General features: G+C 56.7%; 2 protein-coding genes across 3 annotated transcripts; one reads left to right on the top strand and one right to left on the bottom strand.

The window, feature by feature from the left end:
* Window positions 1-230: 230 nt before the first annotated feature.
* Zbtb48 (zinc finger and BTB domain containing 48) lies at window positions 231-8,085 on the top strand. 2 transcript variants are annotated; one of them, XM_052178266.1, is made up of 11 exons: window positions 231-363; window positions 850-1,524; window positions 1,878-2,128; window positions 5,192-5,303; window positions 5,881-5,973; window positions 6,277-6,363; window positions 6,467-6,621; window positions 6,953-7,089; window positions 7,160-7,324; window positions 7,579-7,667; window positions 7,739-8,085. In XM_052178266.1, the coding sequence occupies exons 2-11, from the start codon at window positions 853-855 to the stop codon at window positions 8,036-8,038; spliced, it is 2,061 nt and encodes a 686-aa protein (XP_052034226.1). In that variant the 5' UTR covers window positions 231-363; window positions 850-852; the 3' UTR covers window positions 8,039-8,085. The 2 variants fall into 2 exon arrangements, with proteins under 2 accessions (XP_052034226.1, XP_052034225.1); XM_052178265.1 differs by having other exon boundaries at window positions 231-368.
* A 1,776-nt stretch (window positions 8,086-9,861) lies between these two features.
* On the bottom strand, window positions 9,862-18,528 carry Klhl21 (kelch like family member 21). The gene is made up of 4 exons (XM_052178267.1): window positions 17,452-18,528; window positions 14,701-15,106; window positions 12,961-13,033; window positions 9,862-12,120 (listed from the first exon to the last, which is right to left on the bottom strand). The coding sequence occupies exons 1-4, from the start codon at window positions 18,470-18,472 to the stop codon at window positions 11,827-11,829; spliced, it is 1,794 nt and encodes a 597-aa protein (XP_052034227.1). The 5' UTR covers window positions 18,473-18,528; the 3' UTR covers window positions 9,862-11,826.
* Between the last annotated feature and the right edge of the window lie 1,437 nt (window positions 18,529-19,965).

Genomic DNA, 19,965 nt, shown 5'->3' with positions numbered 1-19,965 from the left:
TTCTTGGCTGCTCTTCCAGCCTGGGGAGAGGCTTGAGACCGCACACCAAATAGCTGGAGTGGGAGCCTAGTGCCCAGCTAGGCGTCACTAGGAGACTCCAGACCCAGCGCAGTTGGATTTACCCTTGGCCCCGCCCCAAGCTGCCCATTGGCCTCTTTCTGGGGCTCCGCCTTTAAGGCGGGACCTGAGGACATTGCGCCACCGAGGCGTCCGGTTTTTGCCTGCGCGCCCATACGTCACATCCGGCACGGCGACGGCGGCTGCGTCTCTGCGCTGTGGGCCGGGCAGTAGTTAGTCTTGTGGGCGGTGGAAGTGGTCTAGCCCGGAGCAGTGAAGCCGGTGTGAGCCGGGAGGACCGGCAGGGTGAGGTGGGTGCGGGAGGGAGGCGGAGAGCCGCCTGGGGGCTCTGAAGAGAGTGTGGCCGCCTTCCTTCCGCTTGCCGCCCGCGATGTGCAGACGCGGCGTGGGCTTGGGTCACCTGTGCGCAGCCGCCGCCCTGCCCGACTGGCTGTGCGTTGGGTGCGCTACAGATCAGTTGACGTCCACGCTTGTCTGTCCCCAAACTCTCAATTTTCCCCCACCAGCACCCTATCCCGACCGACCCCGTCCTGTCTCGCGCCATGCACGCACTTCCTCTCCGCTATCTCCCCTCTGGCCAGCCCATGCCGCTCCCCGTCCCCAAGAGGCTGTCACTCCACACTGGCTGTGTGCTCCGTGGGCACCTTCTACTCTTCACCCACGCCTTCATCCCGACATAGGTGGATGTTAAAGTGTCCATCTCACACTCTGTCCACAAGGGCTTTCCCGATCGGGGCTGACCAGAGTGTCATGTTTAACCTTCCCTTCCAGATTATGGACGGTTCCTTCGTACAGCACAGCGTGAGGGTTCTGCAGGAACTCAACAAGCAGCGCGAGAAGGGCCAGTACTGCGACGCCACGCTGGACGTGGGGGGCCTGGTGTTCAAGGCGCACTGGAGCGTCCTGGCATGTTGCAGCCATTTCTTCCAGAGAATCTACGGGGATGGCTCAGGGGGCAGCGTCGTCCTCCCTGCGGGTTTTGCTGAGATCTTCGGCCTCCTGCTGGACTTTTTCTACACTGGCCACCTCGCCCTCACCTCGGGGAACAGGGATCAGGTGCTCTTAGCAGCCAAAGAGTTGCGGGTGCCCGAGGCTGTGGAACTCTGTCAGAGCTTCCAGCCCCAAACGTCAGTGGGTCAGGCACAGAGTGGACTGGGCCAGCCTGCCTCCCAGGACGTGAAGGGCCACCTCAAGGAGCCGACAGACTTGGTTGAGGAGGAAGTTTTCAGGACTCTGAGCTTGGCCTCTGTGGATCAGGAGCCCAGAGATAATGAGCAGGCCCAGCTCGAGACGACGCCTGCTCAGAGCACCGGGGCCTTTCTCTGTGGGAAACTCAAGCAGGCTTTGAAGCCTCCTCCTTCAGAGGACAAAGAGTCCGAGGACTGCAAAGAGCCCGCGAGGCCCTTCGAGGCTGGAGGTGCCCCGCTGCAGGGCAACAGCCATGAGGTACTGTTTCTGGGGTGCTGAACTGGGGTGGGGGGCAGCGTAGGGTAAGGACCAACTCTTCTGGAGCAATCGTGGGAAGCCAGTGGTCCCCGCTGACCTTCTGCGAGCTACACTGTCCTTGGGGTGGAGTGAGGGGCAGGGTTACAGGTATTTCCTTAGGTTAATGAACCTGGCCAGCTCCCTGCTCAGGTAGCTGCTGAACTCTGAGTCCAAGATTGTGGTCTTCTCTGGGCCCTGCGGGGAACCGTCTCTGGTGAAGGGCTCTTCTGGTGTGGGGCTTATGTTGGAACTGAAGGTGGGTCCCTGCTGATACCTGGGTGACCCGACCCCATCCTGTGCCTCCTCTCCTCTAGTGGGAAGTGGTGGTTCAAGTTGAGGACGACAGGGATGGTGATTACGGCTCTGAGCCTGAGACTATGCTGACCAGAAGGAAGTCAAAAGTGACCCGAAAGCCCTGTGCGGCCGATCCAGCCCTGGGGGCGGGCTCCCTCCAGGCCGAGCCCTCCGAGCCCACTGAGGGCAGAAAAGGTGCATCTGTGCCTGTCGAATGTCCCACATGTCATAAAAAGTTCCTCAGCAAATATTACCTAAAAGTCCACAACAGGTAAATGCTCTGTTTTGTTTTGTTTTCCTTTCTATTTTCTTTTCCCTATCTGGCCTTCTGTGTTGAGGCGCGGGTTCCATACTCCCCTCCTCTGGGCTCTGCCGGGCTGGGGGTTCTCGGTCAGACCCAGATAGTGTCTGATTGGCATGCCTCTTCCTGTCTTTTTGTGGGTTTGTGGACACCTGGTCAGTAGATTCTTCCCACTGTGGAGTTTGACTGTGGGCAGGCCTCTGCCCACGTGAGACATGAGACAAGCCTCTGGCCCTCCTGAGCTGGAGCTGAGGTCTGACAGGCAGTGTAGGCTGTGACAAGAGGCTGCCTGTGTTTCTGGAGATGTTAGCTTTGTGAGTGAGTGATATACAAGGCACCATTTGTAGATCTAACAGGTGTTCTGTGTGACTTGGAGGTTTTTCCTCTTGTTGGTTTTGTGGGTCTTTGTTTGTTTTTTGAGACAGGGTTTCTCTGTGTAGCCCTGGGTGTCCTATAAGTCTCATTGTGTAGACCAGGCTGGCCTCCAACTCAAAGATCCACCTTCATTGGTCCCCCTAAGTACCGGGATAAAAGCCATGTGCCACCATACCTGACTTGTTTTGAGTTCATATTACTTAAGATCCAGTACCACATGTCAGGCATACTGGTGTACACCTTTTATCCCAGCACTTAGGAGGCAGGGGTAGGCAGATCTCTTATTTTTTTGTTTTTGTTTTTTTAAGATTTATTTGCTTATTATATGTAAGTAAGTACACTGTAGCTGTCTTCAGACGCCCCAGAAGAGGGCGTCAGATCTCATTATGGATGGTTGTGAGTCACTATGTGGTTGTTGGGATTTGAACTCAGGACCTCCAGAAGAGCAGTTAGTGCCCTTAACCGCTGAGCCATCTCTCTAGCCTCTGGTCTCTGGGTTTTGAGGACAGCCTGGTCTACAGCCTGAGTTCCAGGACAGCCAGGGATACAGCGAAGTCTCAACTCAAAAAATCCAATGCCCTCCCAAGACACCCAGAACAGTAATAAAAGTGAGTGCTGCAGCCAGCCCCGCCTCAGCTGCTCTGCAGCCGTACTGCTCTGCTGCAGTTGCCTTTGGACAGAGCCAGGCTGTGCTGAGCCACTGTCGTCAGTGTGTCAGTCTGTCGAGCCCCTGGTGCTCAGCTGGTGTAGGAGTGAGACCTGTTGGCTATGCCTGGGGCTTGGCCTTGGGATAGCTGAGACTGTCCATGACTGCCCTTGCTCCCTTCTTTCCTTCCTTCTCTGTGGTTTGCTGATGTCCCCGAGAACTGGGAAGGAATGGCTTCAAGAGATTTTTGTATCTAGGTGTGGCTGCACTTGTAATCCCAGCACTTGGAAAACGGAGGCAGGAGGATTGCTGCAAGTTTGAGTCTGTGTAGTAAGTTTCAGATCAGCCAGGACCACATAGAGAGACTGTGTCTCAAAAGAAAACTAGAAAATGAGATCCTCGCTGTGGTGGGGACTACAGGGCTGAGGATACTTGGAGGAAAAGGAGGATAGGAAGTTGGCTTCTGGGCATACAGGAGACTCAGTGCTGCCCCTGGCGCCCAGGTCAGGGTGTGTTTATTCAGCAAGCTGCTGCATTTGCGACCAGATGATGTAGCCCTTGCAGGTGAAGGTCTTTATGGTGCTCGGATGCAGTGCAGATACAGAAAGCCTGTGTCATTCAGGAAAGGGAGCAGCGCTTTAGAATGAAGCAGACAGCCTGGGCCTGCACTTTTTGTGAGTTCCAGGCCAGCTGGGGCTACCGTGTGCGGTACCCTGTTTGGGAGGAGGAGGAGAGTAGGACCCAGGAACTGGGAATTGGAGTCTGTTGTATAGATAGGGTTAGTTTCCAATAACTGTGGCCTGGGGGTGATGTTTATTTATTTATTAAGAAGGTGGGGACCTCCTCCTGCCGTGTGACCTTCAGTGCTAGGGACCAAAGCCCAGGGTCTCTGAGCTACATCCCCAGCCTGTGTTTATTGAGACAGGCCTTGCTCAGTTTCCCAGGCTGGCTTTGAGCTTACGATCCTCTGCCTCAGCTTGGAGCATCTGGGAATGGGCTGTAGCTCAGTCTTAGTCTGCAGCCTAACATCTGAGGCCTGGGTTCGATCCCCAGAATGCTGGGAGGAAAAAAAGGTGCAGACCAAGTAGCTGAGATTGCATCATGGACTCAGCCACCCATCTAGGCTGGAAGAGAGACTTGGAGGAGGGATGGTAGCCATTCGCTGGGAGAGCCTTCTGCTGGGAACAGGGCTAGTGGAACGCCCTGGGCTAGGAGCAGGCCTGGCTGTTGTGAGTGGTTAGGCCCTGACCTGGAGTTGGGCCTGTGGTGAGGTCAGTGAGGAGCAGGCGGGCTCACCGGTTACCCATGGCCTCAGCCCCCTGGGCTCCCTCAGTATGAAATAAGCATTGACAGGCCACCTTTTCTCACTTAACGGAGCCTCCTGGAGAGGTAGGTAGGGAGCCAGGAGCCAGTGGTGACTCAAGGACTCCATGAACTGCTACAGCCACGCTTGCTGGCACCAGGGAAGCGAGAGGCAGAATCTGGTCGTGGAGTTCCATGTTTACTGACTCTGGTACTGGGGGTCTGGGGATCGTGTGTGACACCCATGCTCAGCTTGAGAGGGAGTTGTTTTCTTCTACCTTATGTGACTTAGGGACGGAACCTGGGTCATCTGTCTTGGCAGCAAGTGCTTCTGTCCATTGAGCCATGCCACCTGCCCTCTGCCTTGATGTTGAAGGTGGGGCCACAGAGAGGAGGGTGTCAACCAGTGAAGTTCTCAGGCAGCCATTTAGGGCTCCCTCCCCTCCTGCTGTCTTTCCAGCAGGCGGCCTTTCGGACCTGTGGCTGTCTCTTCTTTTCTTCCTGAGGATCTCTAACCTGAGGAAATCTGTAGCCTTCCCTTACATGACCAACCAGAGTGTCACTAAGACTACATGGTTAACTCCAGCTAGCCTCAGGATGCCTCTTCCTCCTGAGCAGCACAGCACATCTGAGGCAGGAGCTGGAGGGGTCTTGAGGGTCAGAGCTGGGAAACCCTCTTAGCCCCCCACCTCTGTGCCTCTTCCTGGCAGGAAGCACACTGGGGAAAAACCCTTCGAGTGTCCCAAATGTGGCAAGTGTTATTTTCGCAAGGAGAATCTCTTGGAACATGAAGCCAGGAATTGCATGAACCGCTCAGAGCAGGTACTTGGGAATTGGTCCAAGCATGTGTGGGCAGCAGCCCAGGGGCCCGTGTCTTCATGCCATCTGGGACGGATCCTCAGGAAACCATGCGGGATTATAAACTAAGAACTGTGGGGCCTTGGATGTCGTCACGTCCACTTCCTAGTACATGTCTGACACAAGTTCAGAGGGCACAAGGGATATTTTGGGTTTGCCGGCCTGGGCTCCTGGTCTAGCTCCATCTTATGCTTTAGAGCAAGTAAAGTGTTTGTGGGAGAAGGCTGCTGGGAAGGGCCACCGTGTCAGCCCCCTGCCCAAGTGGGTAGTGTTTGGCTAAACCCCATCCTTCTCTTCCCAGAGACTGGTCAGTAGCAGCTGACTGTCTCTAGCCTGTCTGGAGCAGAGAAGGGTCTGGCGTGTGGTAGTATGCAGTGCTCTGACGGTCAAGGCAGGCAGGTTACATGTTACCCTCTCCTACCCCAGCATCCCCTGCCCCAGGCAGACACTTCCCAGCAGCGTGTGGAAGCCCCAGCAGAGGCTGCCGTCGCAGGCAGAGGCCCTCCCTGATGCTGGCCCTGCTTGCCCCTCACACTGCCAGGTCTTCACATGCTCCGTATGCCAGGAGACCTTCCGCCGGAGGATGGAGCTGCGGGTGCACATGGTGTCTCACACAGGGGAGATGCCCTACAAGGTCAGGCCTGCCTGTCCCAGGGCCATGGGTGGGAGGGGGGGGGTGCACAGCTCTTTGCCTGAGGCGGTACCTGGGACCTCTTCCTTGAAGCCTACCTTCCTCGCCCATCCGGTGACACCACTTCTGTAGATAGGGCCTTACTGCTCAACATTTTTTTAGAGATAGTACGGATGGCTGAATTTCACCCCCTCCTGGGACTGTTGCTGTGTATGCACCGTGCCCTTCCTTCCCCATGTGCTGAGAGCCGGGCGGGAGGATGGTGCCGGTTGCACCGGACCTAACTGGGCCTGTCTTTTCTTTCAGTGTTCCTCCTGTGCCCAGCAGTTCATGCAGAAGAAGGACTTGCAGAGCCACATGATCAAGCTGCACGGGGCCCCTAAACCCCATGCGGTAAGTGCCAGGCGGTGCAGGCGGCTGGGGCTCTGGTGACTCCGGGACAGCTCCACCCTGTCCTCACCTGGATGCGCTCCCTCTGCCTGTCACCCACCTGCAGTGTCCCACTTGTGCCAAGTGCTTCCTGTCGAGAACGGAGCTGCAGCTGCATGAGGCTTTTAAGCACCGTGGAGAGAAGCTCTTTGTGTGTGAGGAGTGTGGGCACCGGGCCTCGAGTCGCAACGGGCTACAGATGCACATCAAGGCTAAGCATAGGTAGGAGTGAGTGAGTGCTTCCTCCTTCCAACAGCAGACAGCGGCCTTCTCCTCCCTGAGCCCTTCCAGGGTGAGGTGAGAGACAGGCAGGTTAGTCAGGCTAGTGGGCAGGCTCAGGCTGAGGGAGTCTCTGCTTCCTGGGCTAATTCTTACCCTTTAGCCTCCTGACTCCCTGCAACATCAATTTGTCTTTTGCTTCTGGGAATTGTGGTGTCCCATGCTTGCTGCCACACAAGCCCCACTGCTCAGCATGTCCAGCTCCCGCAGAGTTGACGGAAAGGGATGGCTTCCCCGCCGTGATGGCCTCTGCTCTGTCTTCCCGTCTGAACAGGAATGAAAGGCCGTATGTCTGTGAATTCTGCAGCCATGCATTCACCCAGAAGGCCAATCTCAATATGCATCTGCGCACACACACAGGCGAGAAGCCTTTCCAGTGCCACCTCTGTGGGAAGACCTTCCGCACTCAAGGTGAGGCAGGCCCATCCCCTCCTTGCCCCGGGCCTGAGACGGCAGCTGAGCCCCATCTTGTTCCCCACAGCCAGTCTGGACAAGCACAACCGCACCCACACGGGTGAGAGGCCTTTCAGTTGTGAGTTCTGTGAGCAGCGCTTCACGGAGAAGGGCCCCCTCCTGAGGCACGTGGCCAGCCGCCACCAAGAGGGCAGACCCCACTTCTGCCAGATCTGTGGCAAGACCTTCAAAGGTAATTGGTTGGCAAGCTGGCGGGGAATAGAGGGCCTGGCTTCTGTTTCCTGTCCACCTGGGTTGGAGGGGCTCCACAGAGGTCAAGGGTGACAGTGGCTTCTAGGTGCTCCATCCTCCATGTGCTGAGATGGAAAGGGTGGAGCTTCTATAAGTGACACCTGGGAAGTGGTGACCTCAGTGCAGTGCTGGGTGCTGTAGGGCCTGGAGCAGGGTAGACTGCTCCTGATGCCCCTCGCCCCATTTCTTCTGCAGCTGTGGAACAGTTACGAGTGCACGTTAGACGACACAAAGGCGTGAGAAAGTTCGAGTGCACTGAGTGTGGCTACAAGTTCACTCGGCAGGTAGGCCAGGCTGGGTCTCCTGCTCCCCTCCTCCCTCCTGTCCCCAGCTCTGAGCGCCTGCTTGTCCCCAGGCTCACCTGCGGAGGCACATGGAGATCCACGATAGAGTGGATAACTACAACCCGCGGCAGCGCAAGCTCCGGAACCTCGTCATCGAGGACGAGAAGATGGTGGTTGTGGCTCTCCAGCCGCCTGCAGACCTGGAGGTGGGCTCTGCAGAGGTCATCGTGGAGTCGCTGACCCAGGGTGGCCTTGCCTCCCAGCTCCCTAGCCAGAGACTGTGCTCAGAGGAGAGCTTTGCTAGCCCCGGGGTCCTGGAGCCCTCTCTCATCATCACGGCTGCTGTCCCCGAGGAGGACTGTGACACCTAGACCCCTGCCCAGATGGCCCCACTGACCAGTAAACACGTGACTTAGGATTCCCTGGCTCAGGGGTGTGTTCCTTGGTGTCCTGCAGTCCAGGCCTGGCCAGCACTGAAGCACTCCTTCACTCCTTCCTGGTCATCCCCTCATGGAATCCAGGCCTTGACAGGACACAGCTCTTCTCAGCTCTGGTCACCCAGCAAAGCTGAGGAGGAATGGGGGTGGCTTTCTCTTGTCCCTCACTCTCACACACCAACTGGTGGTGTCTTTATTTACCATTGTGTAGGTGAGGCCAGGCAGGGGATGAAACCTCTCAAGTTGGACCAAGTAGCCAGGGCCGTGGTGATGGCTTCACTGGCCAGAATTCAGCAAGTTCGATGAAGCTGACCCTGGCGGCGGCCACTAAGCAAGCTGGCCTTGACAGGCTTCTGGTTCGCGTGGGGCCTGTCCCTGGGGAGGGCCCGTCTCAGTGCACACCTTCCTTAAATGGGAAGAGTTGTAGGCACCCAGGGTGGGTCACCGTACTGCAGATGCCTGTTTAAATCTCCCAACTCCTTCGCATCCCTGTGTGCCTGAGCGAGTCCCTGCCTCAGCCACGTCTGCGTGGCTGGTACATGCTTCTGCATCTCAGGTCAATTCTGAGAAAGAGCCATCTGCAGAATTACCGGCAGGGGTGGGGTCTGCTCTGAAGATTGCTCTCTCATGCCCACCTGGCCTACCAGTATAGCAGGAGCTCTGGGGCCTGAGTCGCCCTTGCCGGGGCAGCAGTCTTTGCCACTGCTGGTGGAAGCACAGGCCGTAGTAGGCGTGTCAGATACGGACATTCGCCAGCCAGGCTCAATCAGCGCTCGCGGCTCTGGCAGCTGGAGGTGGGATTTGCCTAACCCCTGCTCCATGGCACCACGTCCATGCCCGCCCCCTGCTCCCCACGGAGTTGGGAGACTAGGAAAATGGTTTCACTCAGAACTTACACACCCACGTGACCACCTTTTCATTCCTTGAAGCAGCTGAGGTAGAGGCAATGGGCAGTTATTGGGCTGTTTCAGATCTGTTCTGGAGATGCTACAGGCTAAGGCTGGGGGATGTATGGCTCAGTGGTGTAGCACTTCGCACAGGAGATCCTCCATCCATCCTCAGGGATCCTAGCCTGTTTCTAGTCCAGGCACTGGCCTGCCCTGTGTTTAGATAGGCTCTGAGGAAAGAGAGTGATCCAGCTTGAAGGCTTTGTGGGGGGTGGAGGCTCACAGCCTGTTGGGGAGCCCTCTAGAGCAGTGGTTTTTAACCTTTCTAATGCTGCAACCCTTTAACAGAACTCCTCCTGTAGTGGTGCTCCCCTAACCATAAAGTTATTTCCATCGTTACTTCATAACTAATTTAGCTTGTTATGAACTAAGTATCTGTGGTTTTCAGTCTTTTGGGGTTCGCCACCCACATGTGCTCACTGCTGAAGGCACCCTCCCAGGCACAGAATCCATCTTTATGCATCACACACATTTCACCCACTGAGGTAAGAGAGGGCCTGAAAAGCTCTGTTGAGGCAAGCTCCCTCAGATGCTGGGCTCCCCGGACTTACACCTGCCGACACCGCATCCCCAGCCTGATCCTACCACCTGCCTCCCACAGCAGTGTGGGCCTTTGCACAAAGGATTCCCAGAAGACAGAGGTTGACTTAGCCAGGTATTGGTGGTGTACGCCTTTAATCCCAGCAATTGGAAGGCAGAGCAAGTGGATCCGTGAGCTTGAGGCCAACCTGGTCTACAAAGTTGAGTTCTCGGACAGCCAAGGCCGCTCAGAGAAACCCTGTCAAAAGATGAAGGCCATGACACCCGGTATATAGGAAACATTTTATTTCAAAAATTAGGGAAGCACCCTAAAACCTTAGGATGCTGGGACACAGCTCAGACAAAAATAAATATACAAACCTGCCCAGCCACTGTTGACTGAGCGCCGCCCCCTCCCCAAGGAAGGGGGGGGTCTTAGGTCTCTGAAGTCATAAATAGAAGAAAAATCCCTTATAGACCAGCATCAAATACCAGGCAAAGAACTTCTCATAACTTAATTTTGTCCTAACATATAAAAGCTTTATACACGTGACAGGGACAATCCCATACCCAGGGACCCAGCTTCAACCCCTGCTCGTGTGGAGACGTGTGTTAAGCAGTGGGTTACAGCCCAGAGCCAGTAGCAGAGGTGAGGCTGAGGGAGGGACAGTCCTGGACTCCCAGTGGGGCCACAGAAGTGTCTGCTTTTTACTATCCTTAGTTTTTGTGGGGCCCTGGTGTAGAAACCTGAGTAGCTCTGGGGCACAGGCAGGTAGAGGGGCCCTGTGCAAGTGTAATGCAGCAACTTCTGCAAGTTGCAGAGTGTAGCAATGCAGTCCTTTCTCTAGAAAGCCTCCTAGCCTGTCCCCATGAGGACTGAACAACATTGTTCCCAGCACTGAGATTAGTACCTCTCCCTCTCTCACATACACACACACACACACAGAGGACCCCACCCTGCTGTGGCAAGGCACCCCGTAGCAGAGCGTCAACATCTCCAGATGGCCTTGGGAGGCAGCTCTTTTAAGGTTCAGAGAAGAGGAGGCACTTGGGGGATGGGCTGATGGCACGCGCCCAAGGGAAGTCTAGGTCACCAGTGGGCCTGGGTTGGGACAGCACTGGCCCCTACCTACGGTCTTTCCCAGAGTCAGGTGCCCAGCAGAGCATGGCTTTCAAACCCAACAGGGCTGACACCTGCAGTGCATGGCATCAAACAGGAAGCAAGTGGGTACCTGGGACTAAGGCTGCCTCCTCTGCCAGCTGGCCAAGAGGAGGGCAGTAGGCATGTGATGGAGTAGAGACTTCTGTTTCTAGAGCCTCACCCACCCTTGAGTTCACTAGAAAAGGCAACTCTGAACTTTGGCTTTGTCTATAACAAAAAGTCCTACTGGGCTCTTCCCCAGGAAGATAACAAACCCCCCTGGGTACAAAGGGGTCTCAGCTCCCAAACCCATGAAACCACTTAAAGTCACAAACCCAGGGATCCCCTGAACTGTGATGCAGGTGTCCCCAGGCCTGCGATCCCAGAATCCCTATGTTTTCCACACATGGCAGAAAATCCTCCCAATGGTGGCTTGTCCATCTTCAAGTCAGACAAAGCCCACTTGTCTTACTGCTCCTAACTCTTGGCTTCTTTTTGAGGTCAAACCACAAGCATCTCAAACCTAAAGGCAAGTGCTGGGGGCTCCCCACTCCTGCTCAGGCCCACACAGCCAAATGTCAGTGAGGCTCCCAAGGAGGAGCCGGCTTTGTGAAGGCGGGCCTCCGTGCCAGGTGAGAACTTTGCTGTGGGAACAGCTCTCAAGACTCACGGTCCTCCAGCTCGATCTCAGACTTAACTCCTGTATGGCAAGACCCCAACCGTGCTGTGAGCACCCCTCTACCTGCAGCACTGGGGGATCCTCAGTACCGGATGGGGAGTTTAGCCCTTCACTGTAGCCTTTGTCTTCCTGGAATCTCAGCGCTCCAGGCCAGGCCACTTTCTGACCATTACTCGACCTTCTGCTCTGGGAGCACACGGGCCCAGGGGGGCAGCAAGGAGAGGCACCCTGCATGGTGAGCTGGAGAGGACTTCCGAAGGCTGATACACGATGGCAGTCATCACCGCCTGGTCAGTCTCCAGAAGCTGTGACAAAGGCTCTGAATGCACAGAAACCTTTACACAGTGCATCTAAGGGCTGACTAAGCACCCTGGAGCCACTCCCCTGCAGGTGCCAGGCCTCTCGCACCAAGGCCCTCCCCTGGGCCAGGCCTGGGCTACTGTAGCTCCTCCGGGTTCTGCGGCAGCCTGTGGTAGCCTGCGTCCACGTCATTGCCACCACTGTTCAGCTCGAAGCCTCGGCCCCCTGCCGGTGTCTGTGGCATGAACTGGCGGAAGATGCTCACACTGCCATGCCAGAAGGTGGGCTCCGGAAGCCGCCCCACCACACTCCACGCCCGGGTCTCTGGGTCGTATGCCTCTACCACATCCGAGAGCTCAAAGGTGTTGTCATACCCCCCAGACACATAGAGTTTGCCTCCCAGGACGGCCAGGCTGCCCCCAACGTGGACCTGTGGGTCAAGGCGGAGGAGTGAGAGAGGAAAGCGACTGTGGCCAGGCAGATCTCTCCCGTGAATGCTCTAGTAATTTCCGGGATCAGCCCAGCATGTCATAGCCACAGCACTGAGGACCACCTCAGCCAGCCTTCTAGATGTACAGACAAGACAATGCTTCTCCATCACCATGTGGTCAGCACGGTCTCAGGGTGTGGGCCACACCCAGCATCAGCCCTTTAGGGCGGGCTTGTCCATCCTTTCCATAGTACAGACAGGACACAGTATGCTGCTACAGCCATCAGGACCCTGGTCAGATGCTACAAAGCCTTCCAAGGGTCACTACTCTATCAGCCTTAGTTAGACCTTCCTCAGCAAGCAGAGACAGAGACCCTAACCAGACAGCAGCAGCAGTGAAGGTGCTCCCCCCGCCCCCTCCCTGGGCCACAGCACACAGCGTGGTGTGTCCAATAAACATATTACTTATCACCAAGGCCAATTCCTCAGGTAGCAAGTAGGGGTGCACCGGATCTGGAGACCTGTCTGAGCCTACTCCTTTCAGCCACAGTGGGGGCTGGTGTTCACACAAACAGCAGCCCTGCGGCCTCTGCTCTTGCTGTCTCTTTGTGGAAAGCTCATTGGATTCCTCACCTCCTCTGTTTGGGGGCTCACAGGAAGGGTGTGGCAGCCACTAGCCTGGTCGGTGACAACAGCCTCCCATTAACTCTGAGAACACCTGGAGAGGACTTAATAGAAGCTCCACCTACCATGACTGTTGCCCAAACAATCTAATGACAGGTCAGTTGCAAAAGCGGGGCTAGCCAGAGCTTACAGGCGCTGCCACAGCTGCAGATTTACCTGATTCATAGATGGGATCTTGTCCCATTCGTCCTTAGTGGGGTTGTACACGTCCACCTCGGCAGAGTCATCCCTGTGGAGCAATGGAGGAAGAGAAGGCCCATTAGACAGAAGCAGCACCTCGGGCGGGAAGGGCCAGAGGGCCCTCAAGTTGTTGATTCTTCCCATGAACCTGTACATACATTTTTGAGACAGGGTCTTGGTTTCTAGTTCAGGCCGACTTTAAACCCACTGGTATCCCTACACTCCGTGCCTTCTTTCCAGCAGAGACCAAAGGGCCACAGCTTGAAGGGGCCAGGACGGACAGGGCTCCCTAGACAAGGCTGCCACTCTTTAGCCATAGTCAACATCTTTGCCTTTTCTGGAAAGCAGTGTGGAGTCTGTGCACAGCAGGAGGCCCCAGACAGCAGCTCTTTCACTGGTCACTGATCATAGCTACAGGATGCTATGGCCTTTACAGGGTGCTGGCTGTGTCCCCAACAGGGCTCTTGGGACTTAGGTGCACCCTGGGCATAGGGTTATATGGGTCCCAAAACACTGCCTTCTTTTATCTGGGCGTTGCGGTTGGGCTGAACCAGCTTCCTGTGTGGATGGCACCAAAGTCAACCTCTAGCTGGGCAAAGCCCTCCCACGTCCACGCAGAGGGCCAGCAATCAGCGCTGACTCCCCTCCAGGAGGAGAGCCAACAAGTGTCAGGACCCAGGACAGCCATGGGGACATCCTGCTCTGGGACCTTAGGACAGATAGGGAGGGCATTCTCGAAGGTACTGGGCTGGCAGCCACTGTAGAGGGGATGAGGAGAAAACCTGGCACTCTTCAAAGTCATATTTATAGCCAGGCCCTCCCACGTCTTAAAGAGTCCACAGGAGGTGGGGCGAGCTAGGGAAGGGCCAGGCAGTTTTTATAACAGGAACCAGGAAGGTTCCAGGGCAGGCTCAAAGCAGATCTTCAGGTCCTGGGATTTAAAGAAAGACACCAGGCCCCTCAGCCACTTAGATGGCAAGCCAAAAACAAAACAAAACAAAAAACAAAAAACAAAACCAACCAAACAAAAAACCACCGGGCGTCCCTTAGACTCCCTAGATCGCAACCACCTCCTTTTTAGAGGGGCGGGGTGGGGCAGGCAAGACAAAAGGTCCTTGCAGTTCCCAGGCCTAGAAGCAGAGGGCACCCACCCACCTGTGGGATCCCAGATCAAAGTCTGTGACCAAAAGGAGGCAGCAGGCAACAAGTCTGTCAGTTCCCTCCTTCTGTCTCAGCCCCATAGTCGCTGGCAGATTCTGGGCCAGGAAGGGAAGCAGTGACTACACACATGCACACACACACACACACACACACACACACACACACACGCACGCACACAGGACACAGGCATCCAACTTTTCTCCCAGATGCCCAGTAGCCACTTAGTCAAGGTGTATTTGACTGTGCCCAGGCTGGTCCTCAAAGACCTGTGGACCAGGCTAGGGTGGAGCCGAGACCCCTCTTTCCATCCCACTCAGAACATGCGTGTGCATGCACATATATGGGCCCGGTGGATGCATGGTAAGCCACAGGGTGCTTAGCTAGGCACTGCCAAGACTCCACTATCCTTGATGTGGCCTGAGTAAGAAGACCTAAAGCCCACAGCTATGGTATAAAGGGTGTCCCTAGCCCCTGATCCCAGCTTGGCCTGCCAGTGCCATCTACAAAATGGGCCCAGGGATGAGGAGACAAAGAACAGTGCACCACGGGCCTCACCTGACAAAGTACATGAGTCCATTCAAAGTCACAGTCTTGGGTGCAAAGGACCAAGGGGGGAGCTGGCCACAGTCCACGAGCGACCACAGGTCGGTGTCTGGGTCATAGCATTGTATCACCATGGTCTCCTTGCCCGCCAGGGAGCCAATGGCGTAGAGTCGGCCGCGGCAGGCAGTGGTGGAGCAGTTGTCCATGGGGTAGGTCATGGGCTGCAGGGCCTCCCAGGAGTCGGTGGCATGGTCGTAGCGCTCCGTGCTGTCGGCCGCCACCACGTAGAGAAGCCCATCCAGCACCGAGGAGCTGTGGTACTCCCGGGCCTTGAGCATGGGCGCCACTTCTGTCCACTCATTCACACTCGAGTTGTATCTCCACACGCAGTCATAGAGCCGGGAGCCGTCAGACCCGCCTGCCGGGGCGCAGAGGACACATGGTCAGTCCACGCGCGGGGAGTCATCCACCAGAGCCTTCCTGGGCTCTGGGGTCGGCCTCTCCCTACAGAGGAATTACTCTCACCCCTGTCACCCAAAATACATCTGTCCTCTTGGGGGCCTCACCAAACTGTCCCTGAGGCACTGCACAGACCCACTGACTGCCATCAAACCCGAGGCCGAAAGATGCCACTCTCGACCTGGACTGCGGTTTCAGCTAAGCGGGTAGAGCGCTTACCGGAGAACACTGGGTTCGCTCCCCAGATAGCAACACACCTATAATCCCAGCGCACAGGAGTTTGGGTTACCCTGGGCCACGTGAGACACCATCCCAAAAAACAAAATGAGAGTGGAGAACAGCGGCTACCCTTGCAAGGACCTGGGTTCCATTCCCAGCATCCACGGGGCAGCTCATGAGCACACGCAACTCTTGCCCTAGGGGACCTGACGCCCTCTTCTGTCTTCAGTGGGCACCAGGTACAGCTTACACCCAGGCAAAACACCCATATACGTATGTAAAAAGTAAAATAATGAAATGAAAAGTACTCTCCCCCGCATAGCTTTAGGTAACCCCACCACCACCACCACCACCACCAAAACCTCTGCACTTCACTAACTCAGAACAGCCAGCCTTGGGTCTAGGCGGCTCTTCTGGGTACGCTAAACACAGGACTTGGACACCAAATCCTAGACTTCCTGGGCACTTCCAAACCAGGACTGTGCCAGGACATGATGAGAATCTACACTGATCCCCCAAGAGACCTAACAGCGAGCCACACCTCTACACACTCTGGGGTTCTAGTTTGCACTTCAGGAAGAGCACAGGGGCGTGTTTCACTTGAAATTCTTAATCAAGCTATGCGAGTCTGACAGGCACTGGTCTGTGTGTGTGTACACAAAGTCTTTTTCATAAGGGCACTAAGGAGATCTCTGTGAGGTTTAGGCCAGCCTGGCCAACAGAGCGCTCCGGGACAGCCAGGTCTACACCGGACTACCCTGTCTTGCCAAAGCGTGAGGTAGGTCTGAGCCCTGAACCTCTCTCTCTCATGCTCTCAGGAGATCGCAGGAATCCCGGGGGCTGGGACCCTTGGCTTTCCCAGCAGGCGCCGTCAACAGGACAGACACATTCTGTCTGTCTCTCTACCCAGAGCTTTTGAGGAAGGAGAGTCTGAGGCGTCTTTGGGCCTCTCACAGGGACCCTGCAAAGCAGCTGAAGCTTCTATGGCCCTCGGGAAAATCCCCTGCCAGCTGCTGAATGCAAGGCGGGCGCCACCTGCCTAAACCTGATTAGCTGTTCAGCTGTGACATTTATCCAAGGGCGAGTCCGGCCAGTTCTGGGTAGGCTCTGCTCAAAATCACTACCCAGACTTCAGAGGAGATGGGGGCGGGGTGCTCCCCAAACAACACCGGGTCAGCCTCAGGTTGTTAACGAGGGGCATTCTGGCAGGGTTCCCTAGAGAGCTGGATTCAGGGTGGCTGAGGCCAGAGCTGACACTGACCTCTGAGTTGGGATGTGTCCCCTCCTCAGCAACATCAGAGGAGGCTTTATGTGGAATGTGCCACGCTAGGCACAGCCCCCAGGACGACCCAGCCTCACGCCAGCCGGCCTGATAACAGGGCCGGAGGCCTCAGTGGGCTTTTCCTTATATAGCAGTTCCAGAGGCCATGCCTGTTGGCCTCCTGTAGCCTCCCTCCGGTTTGATCAGGGATTAATTCTTAGTGAGAAAACGTGGGAGAAACCCAGTGCTGGGGCAGGCTGGGGCCCGCCTACAGTGACTCGGCAGCGTTTTGGGGTTTCAGCCAAGTAACTGGAAGAAAATCTTTCAACATGTGACCATGTTTACAGTCGTAGACTAGAGGCAGCCTCAACACCATGTGATCCACAGTGCACCCAGCCTAGGTGCTGGCTCTAAGAATCCTTGCCACTGGTGACAAAGCCGTGAGTCAGGAGGCCCCTGTGGCTTAGCAGGGAGGGAGAAATGTCCCTGCTTTGGGCAGGGAGGGATGCCTCACCAGGCGCCAGCCTGCATCCTGTCCCCGCATTCCTTGGGGATTAAAAGAAAGCACCCATTGTGCCAGGTCAAAGCCGGGTCTTTTCCAATCCAAAAAGAGGGAGGTACCTCGGGGCAAGGAGTTGGCTAAGCAAGGCAGGCTTACCACTCGGGGCATAGAGACCCACAAAGGACCTATGTCTCTGCTCCAACAGGGGGCTCTTCTAGTTTAAAAGCAGATGGAGAAATGAACGCAGTTGCCCTGCCAAGGGCTAGGTCAGGCCCTAGAACGCCAGGTCTTCTCTCTCTTGGAAATCCACCAGCGCACTCACCCGTCACGTAGATGTCGTTGCCCAGCGCCACGATACTATAGCCCCCGCCTAAGTGATCGGGGAACTCGGCCAGGTAGCGCCACTGGCCGGTCTGCGGATTGTAGCAGTCGACCGTGACCAGCTCGTCGCAGTCCTGGTCGCAACCTCCCACCAGCACCAGAATCTCGGCCAGGCCGGTGGACGGGCGCGGACGCATGCGGGGGCAGGGCCCGCGGTCGTGCCGGTCGTAGCGAGCCGCCTGGAAGTCGCGGGCCTCGCGCAGCAGGCGCAGGCAAGGCGGGCAGCGCGCCACCAGCGGCTCGGCCTCCACGTGTGCCAGCAGGTAGAAGCGGCGCACGAAGGGCAGGCGCACAGCCTCCAGCAACTGCGGCCAGTGCACGGCGCGGCGCGGCGGGTCGGCGCGGACCCAGCGCAGCGCCAGCTGGTAGGCCGCCTCCTCCTTGGGCACACACAGCCCGTCGTCGCGCAGGTAGCGCAGCAGGCGCGCCAGCGGCAGCCGCTCCAGCTGCTCGGCGCCCAGTTCGCCCACGTGGCGCAGGATGAAGCGCTGCGCCGCGCTCGCCAGCCCCGAGCAGCTGAAGGCCTCGGCGAAGTCCTGCATGTCCAGGCAGTTGGCCAGGTCGAGCTGCTGCTGTAGGAAGGCGCCGCACGCCTCCTTCACGGCGGGGAACTGCAGCAGGTCGGCGGCGCGCAGCAGCGGCTCGGCGTTGTCGCCGCTCACTGCCACTCGGCCGGTGTAGCTGAAGTCCAGGAGCAGCTGCAGCATGTCGGGCGGCACCCCGTGCAGGCGCACGCGCTCGGCGCGGCTCTCGCGCAGCTGGCCCGCGAACATGGCGCGGAAGTAGGGACTGGCGGCCGCCAGCACCGCGCGGTGCGCGGGGAAGTCGCGGCCGCCCGCCGCCTCCAGGGTCACGTCCAGGAACTTGCGCTCGGCGCGCAGCTGACTCAGGCCGCGCAGCAGGCTCAGGGCGTGCGCGGGATCGGAGAAGGGCAGCACGGCCAGAGGCGCCGGCCGCTCCATGACGCGGGGCTGCGGGTCACAGGGACGCCCGGGCGCAGCCGGCACCGCCTCTATAAATACGCAGGCCTGCCGCGGCCTCTGTGGGCGGGGTCTGTCGGGGCGGAGCGCCACTAACCGTGCCCATTTAACCCTTCTGTTCCCAGCACTGCGCTCTGAGTCACCGCCGCCCACACCCGCCCCTTTCCTTCTTTGGGGGGTGGGGGTGGGGGGGTTCCAGTCGTCTCCAGCTGACGCTAGGCTGGGAACGGCGAGTGACAAGTGAGGGCTGACCACTCCCCAGCCCAGCGGTTTGCAGAAAGAGGCCTGGAGAGGCGAGCTCGGCGCCCGAATCCTAGCCACCCCTTTGGTCCCAGATTCCCTATTGTGCCCCTGGGAACCTCAGGACATCTGGGAGCAGCGACCCTGTTTTAGTTTCAGTGGCTCCAGGGGATAGCTTCTTAACCTAGTCAGATTTCAAACAGTAATTTACTGTTTGAAACTGTGTAAACTCTGTGTAAACACTGTGTAGACACAATTCAACACCAGGTCGAAGAGTTTTCGTCGCTGTCTTTTATTCTTGGCGCGTATAGGCGAATAGGGGCCAGACTCCAGGAATGTGCGCCACTGTGTTCGTGCCTGACTTTCTAGCTCATCAGCCGTCAAGTTTAGTCAGTAAAGTAGTAACTTTACTTTCTTTCGGAGCAGGCTTCTCAAAAAGGGTAGGGGCAGGTCTGCTGGGGAGCTCTCAGGCTCCCAGCTCTCCGGGTGGCTCAATGGGTCCAGCTCGAGATCCGTCAGGGAAGCACCTTGAAAAGCTGCAGAGCCGGTCAGCAGTCACAGTCGAGCGGTGACGCAGTGGGGCTGTTTGTATGTATGTACGTACGTATGTATATATGTGGATGTACATACATTACAGGAGTCCCTCACGTGGGAGCCATATTTGGGTTTTGCTTTGCTTAGTTTCCGGCAAGTGTGGCGAGAGAAATATCGAAAGAAACATCGTGCTTGCTAGTTAACTGTCCCTCGCCTCCTTTCTGAAAGCATTCCGGCCTCAAGCCTGCCCATTGGCCTCAGGGAGGGCCAAACACCCTGTACTCAGTCCTCTACCATTCCTGGATTGATACAGCCTTGACTGGAGATATTAAGTTTTATTCCATTTCTAAACCCTTTCAGGGTTTACACACAAGGAACCTCTCCTCCTTTTCCAGTGAGAATGTATCTGGTCTAAATTTCAGGGTCAGCATGGCAAGCACAGGTCCTAAGGAAGCAAACATGCAGGTACCCGGGCAACGGCCTGTTGCCCATAGAAGGACTGTTCACACAGCTATTAAAGGCAGAGCAGCATTCCTGGGCCCAGGAGGCTGGCCAATAGTTTACCCGCGGCTTCTGACAGGCTGAGCAGCCAGGAAGTGGGATACTGGTAGGAAAGTCCTCCAGTTCCTTGGTGTCAGCTCCAAGAAGCCTCGATATTAAACGCTACATCTGAGAACTGAGTGTGGATTTTGTTTCTTTCT

The sequence above is a fragment of the Apodemus sylvaticus genome, chromosome 3 (genome assembly GCF_947179515.1).
Source record: "Apodemus sylvaticus chromosome 3, mApoSyl1.1, whole genome shotgun sequence".
Taxonomy (NCBI): Eukaryota; Metazoa; Chordata; class Mammalia; order Rodentia; family Muridae; genus Apodemus; species Apodemus sylvaticus.
The sequence above is the reverse complement of the archived record's forward strand: the minus strand, read 5'-3'. Positions and strand labels throughout refer to the sequence as shown.

Coding starts and splice junctions, on each gene's coding strand:
- Zbtb48 (XM_052178266.1), top strand. CDS start 853: ATGGACGGTTCCTTCGTACAGCACAGCGTGAGGGTTCTGCAGGAACTC. Junction 6,364..6,466: donor GGGCCCCTAAACCCCATGCG/GTAAGTGCCAGG, acceptor ACCCACCTGCAG/TGTCCCACTTGTGCCAAGTG. Junction 7,668..7,738: donor GCTACAAGTTCACTCGGCAG/GTAGGCCAGGCT, acceptor GCTTGTCCCCAG/GCTCACCTGCGGAGGCACAT.
- Klhl21 (XM_052178267.1), bottom strand. CDS start 18,472: ATGGAGCGGCCGGCGCCTCTGGCCGTGCTGCCCTTCTCCGATCCCGCG. Junction 15,107..17,451: donor CAACGACATCTACGTGACGG/GTGAGTGCGCTG, acceptor GCGCCCCGGCAG/GCGGGTCTGACGGCTCCCGG. Junction 13,034..14,700: donor GGACTCATGTACTTTGTCAG/GTGAGGCCCGTG, acceptor ATTGCTCCACAG/GGATGACTCTGCCGAGGTGG.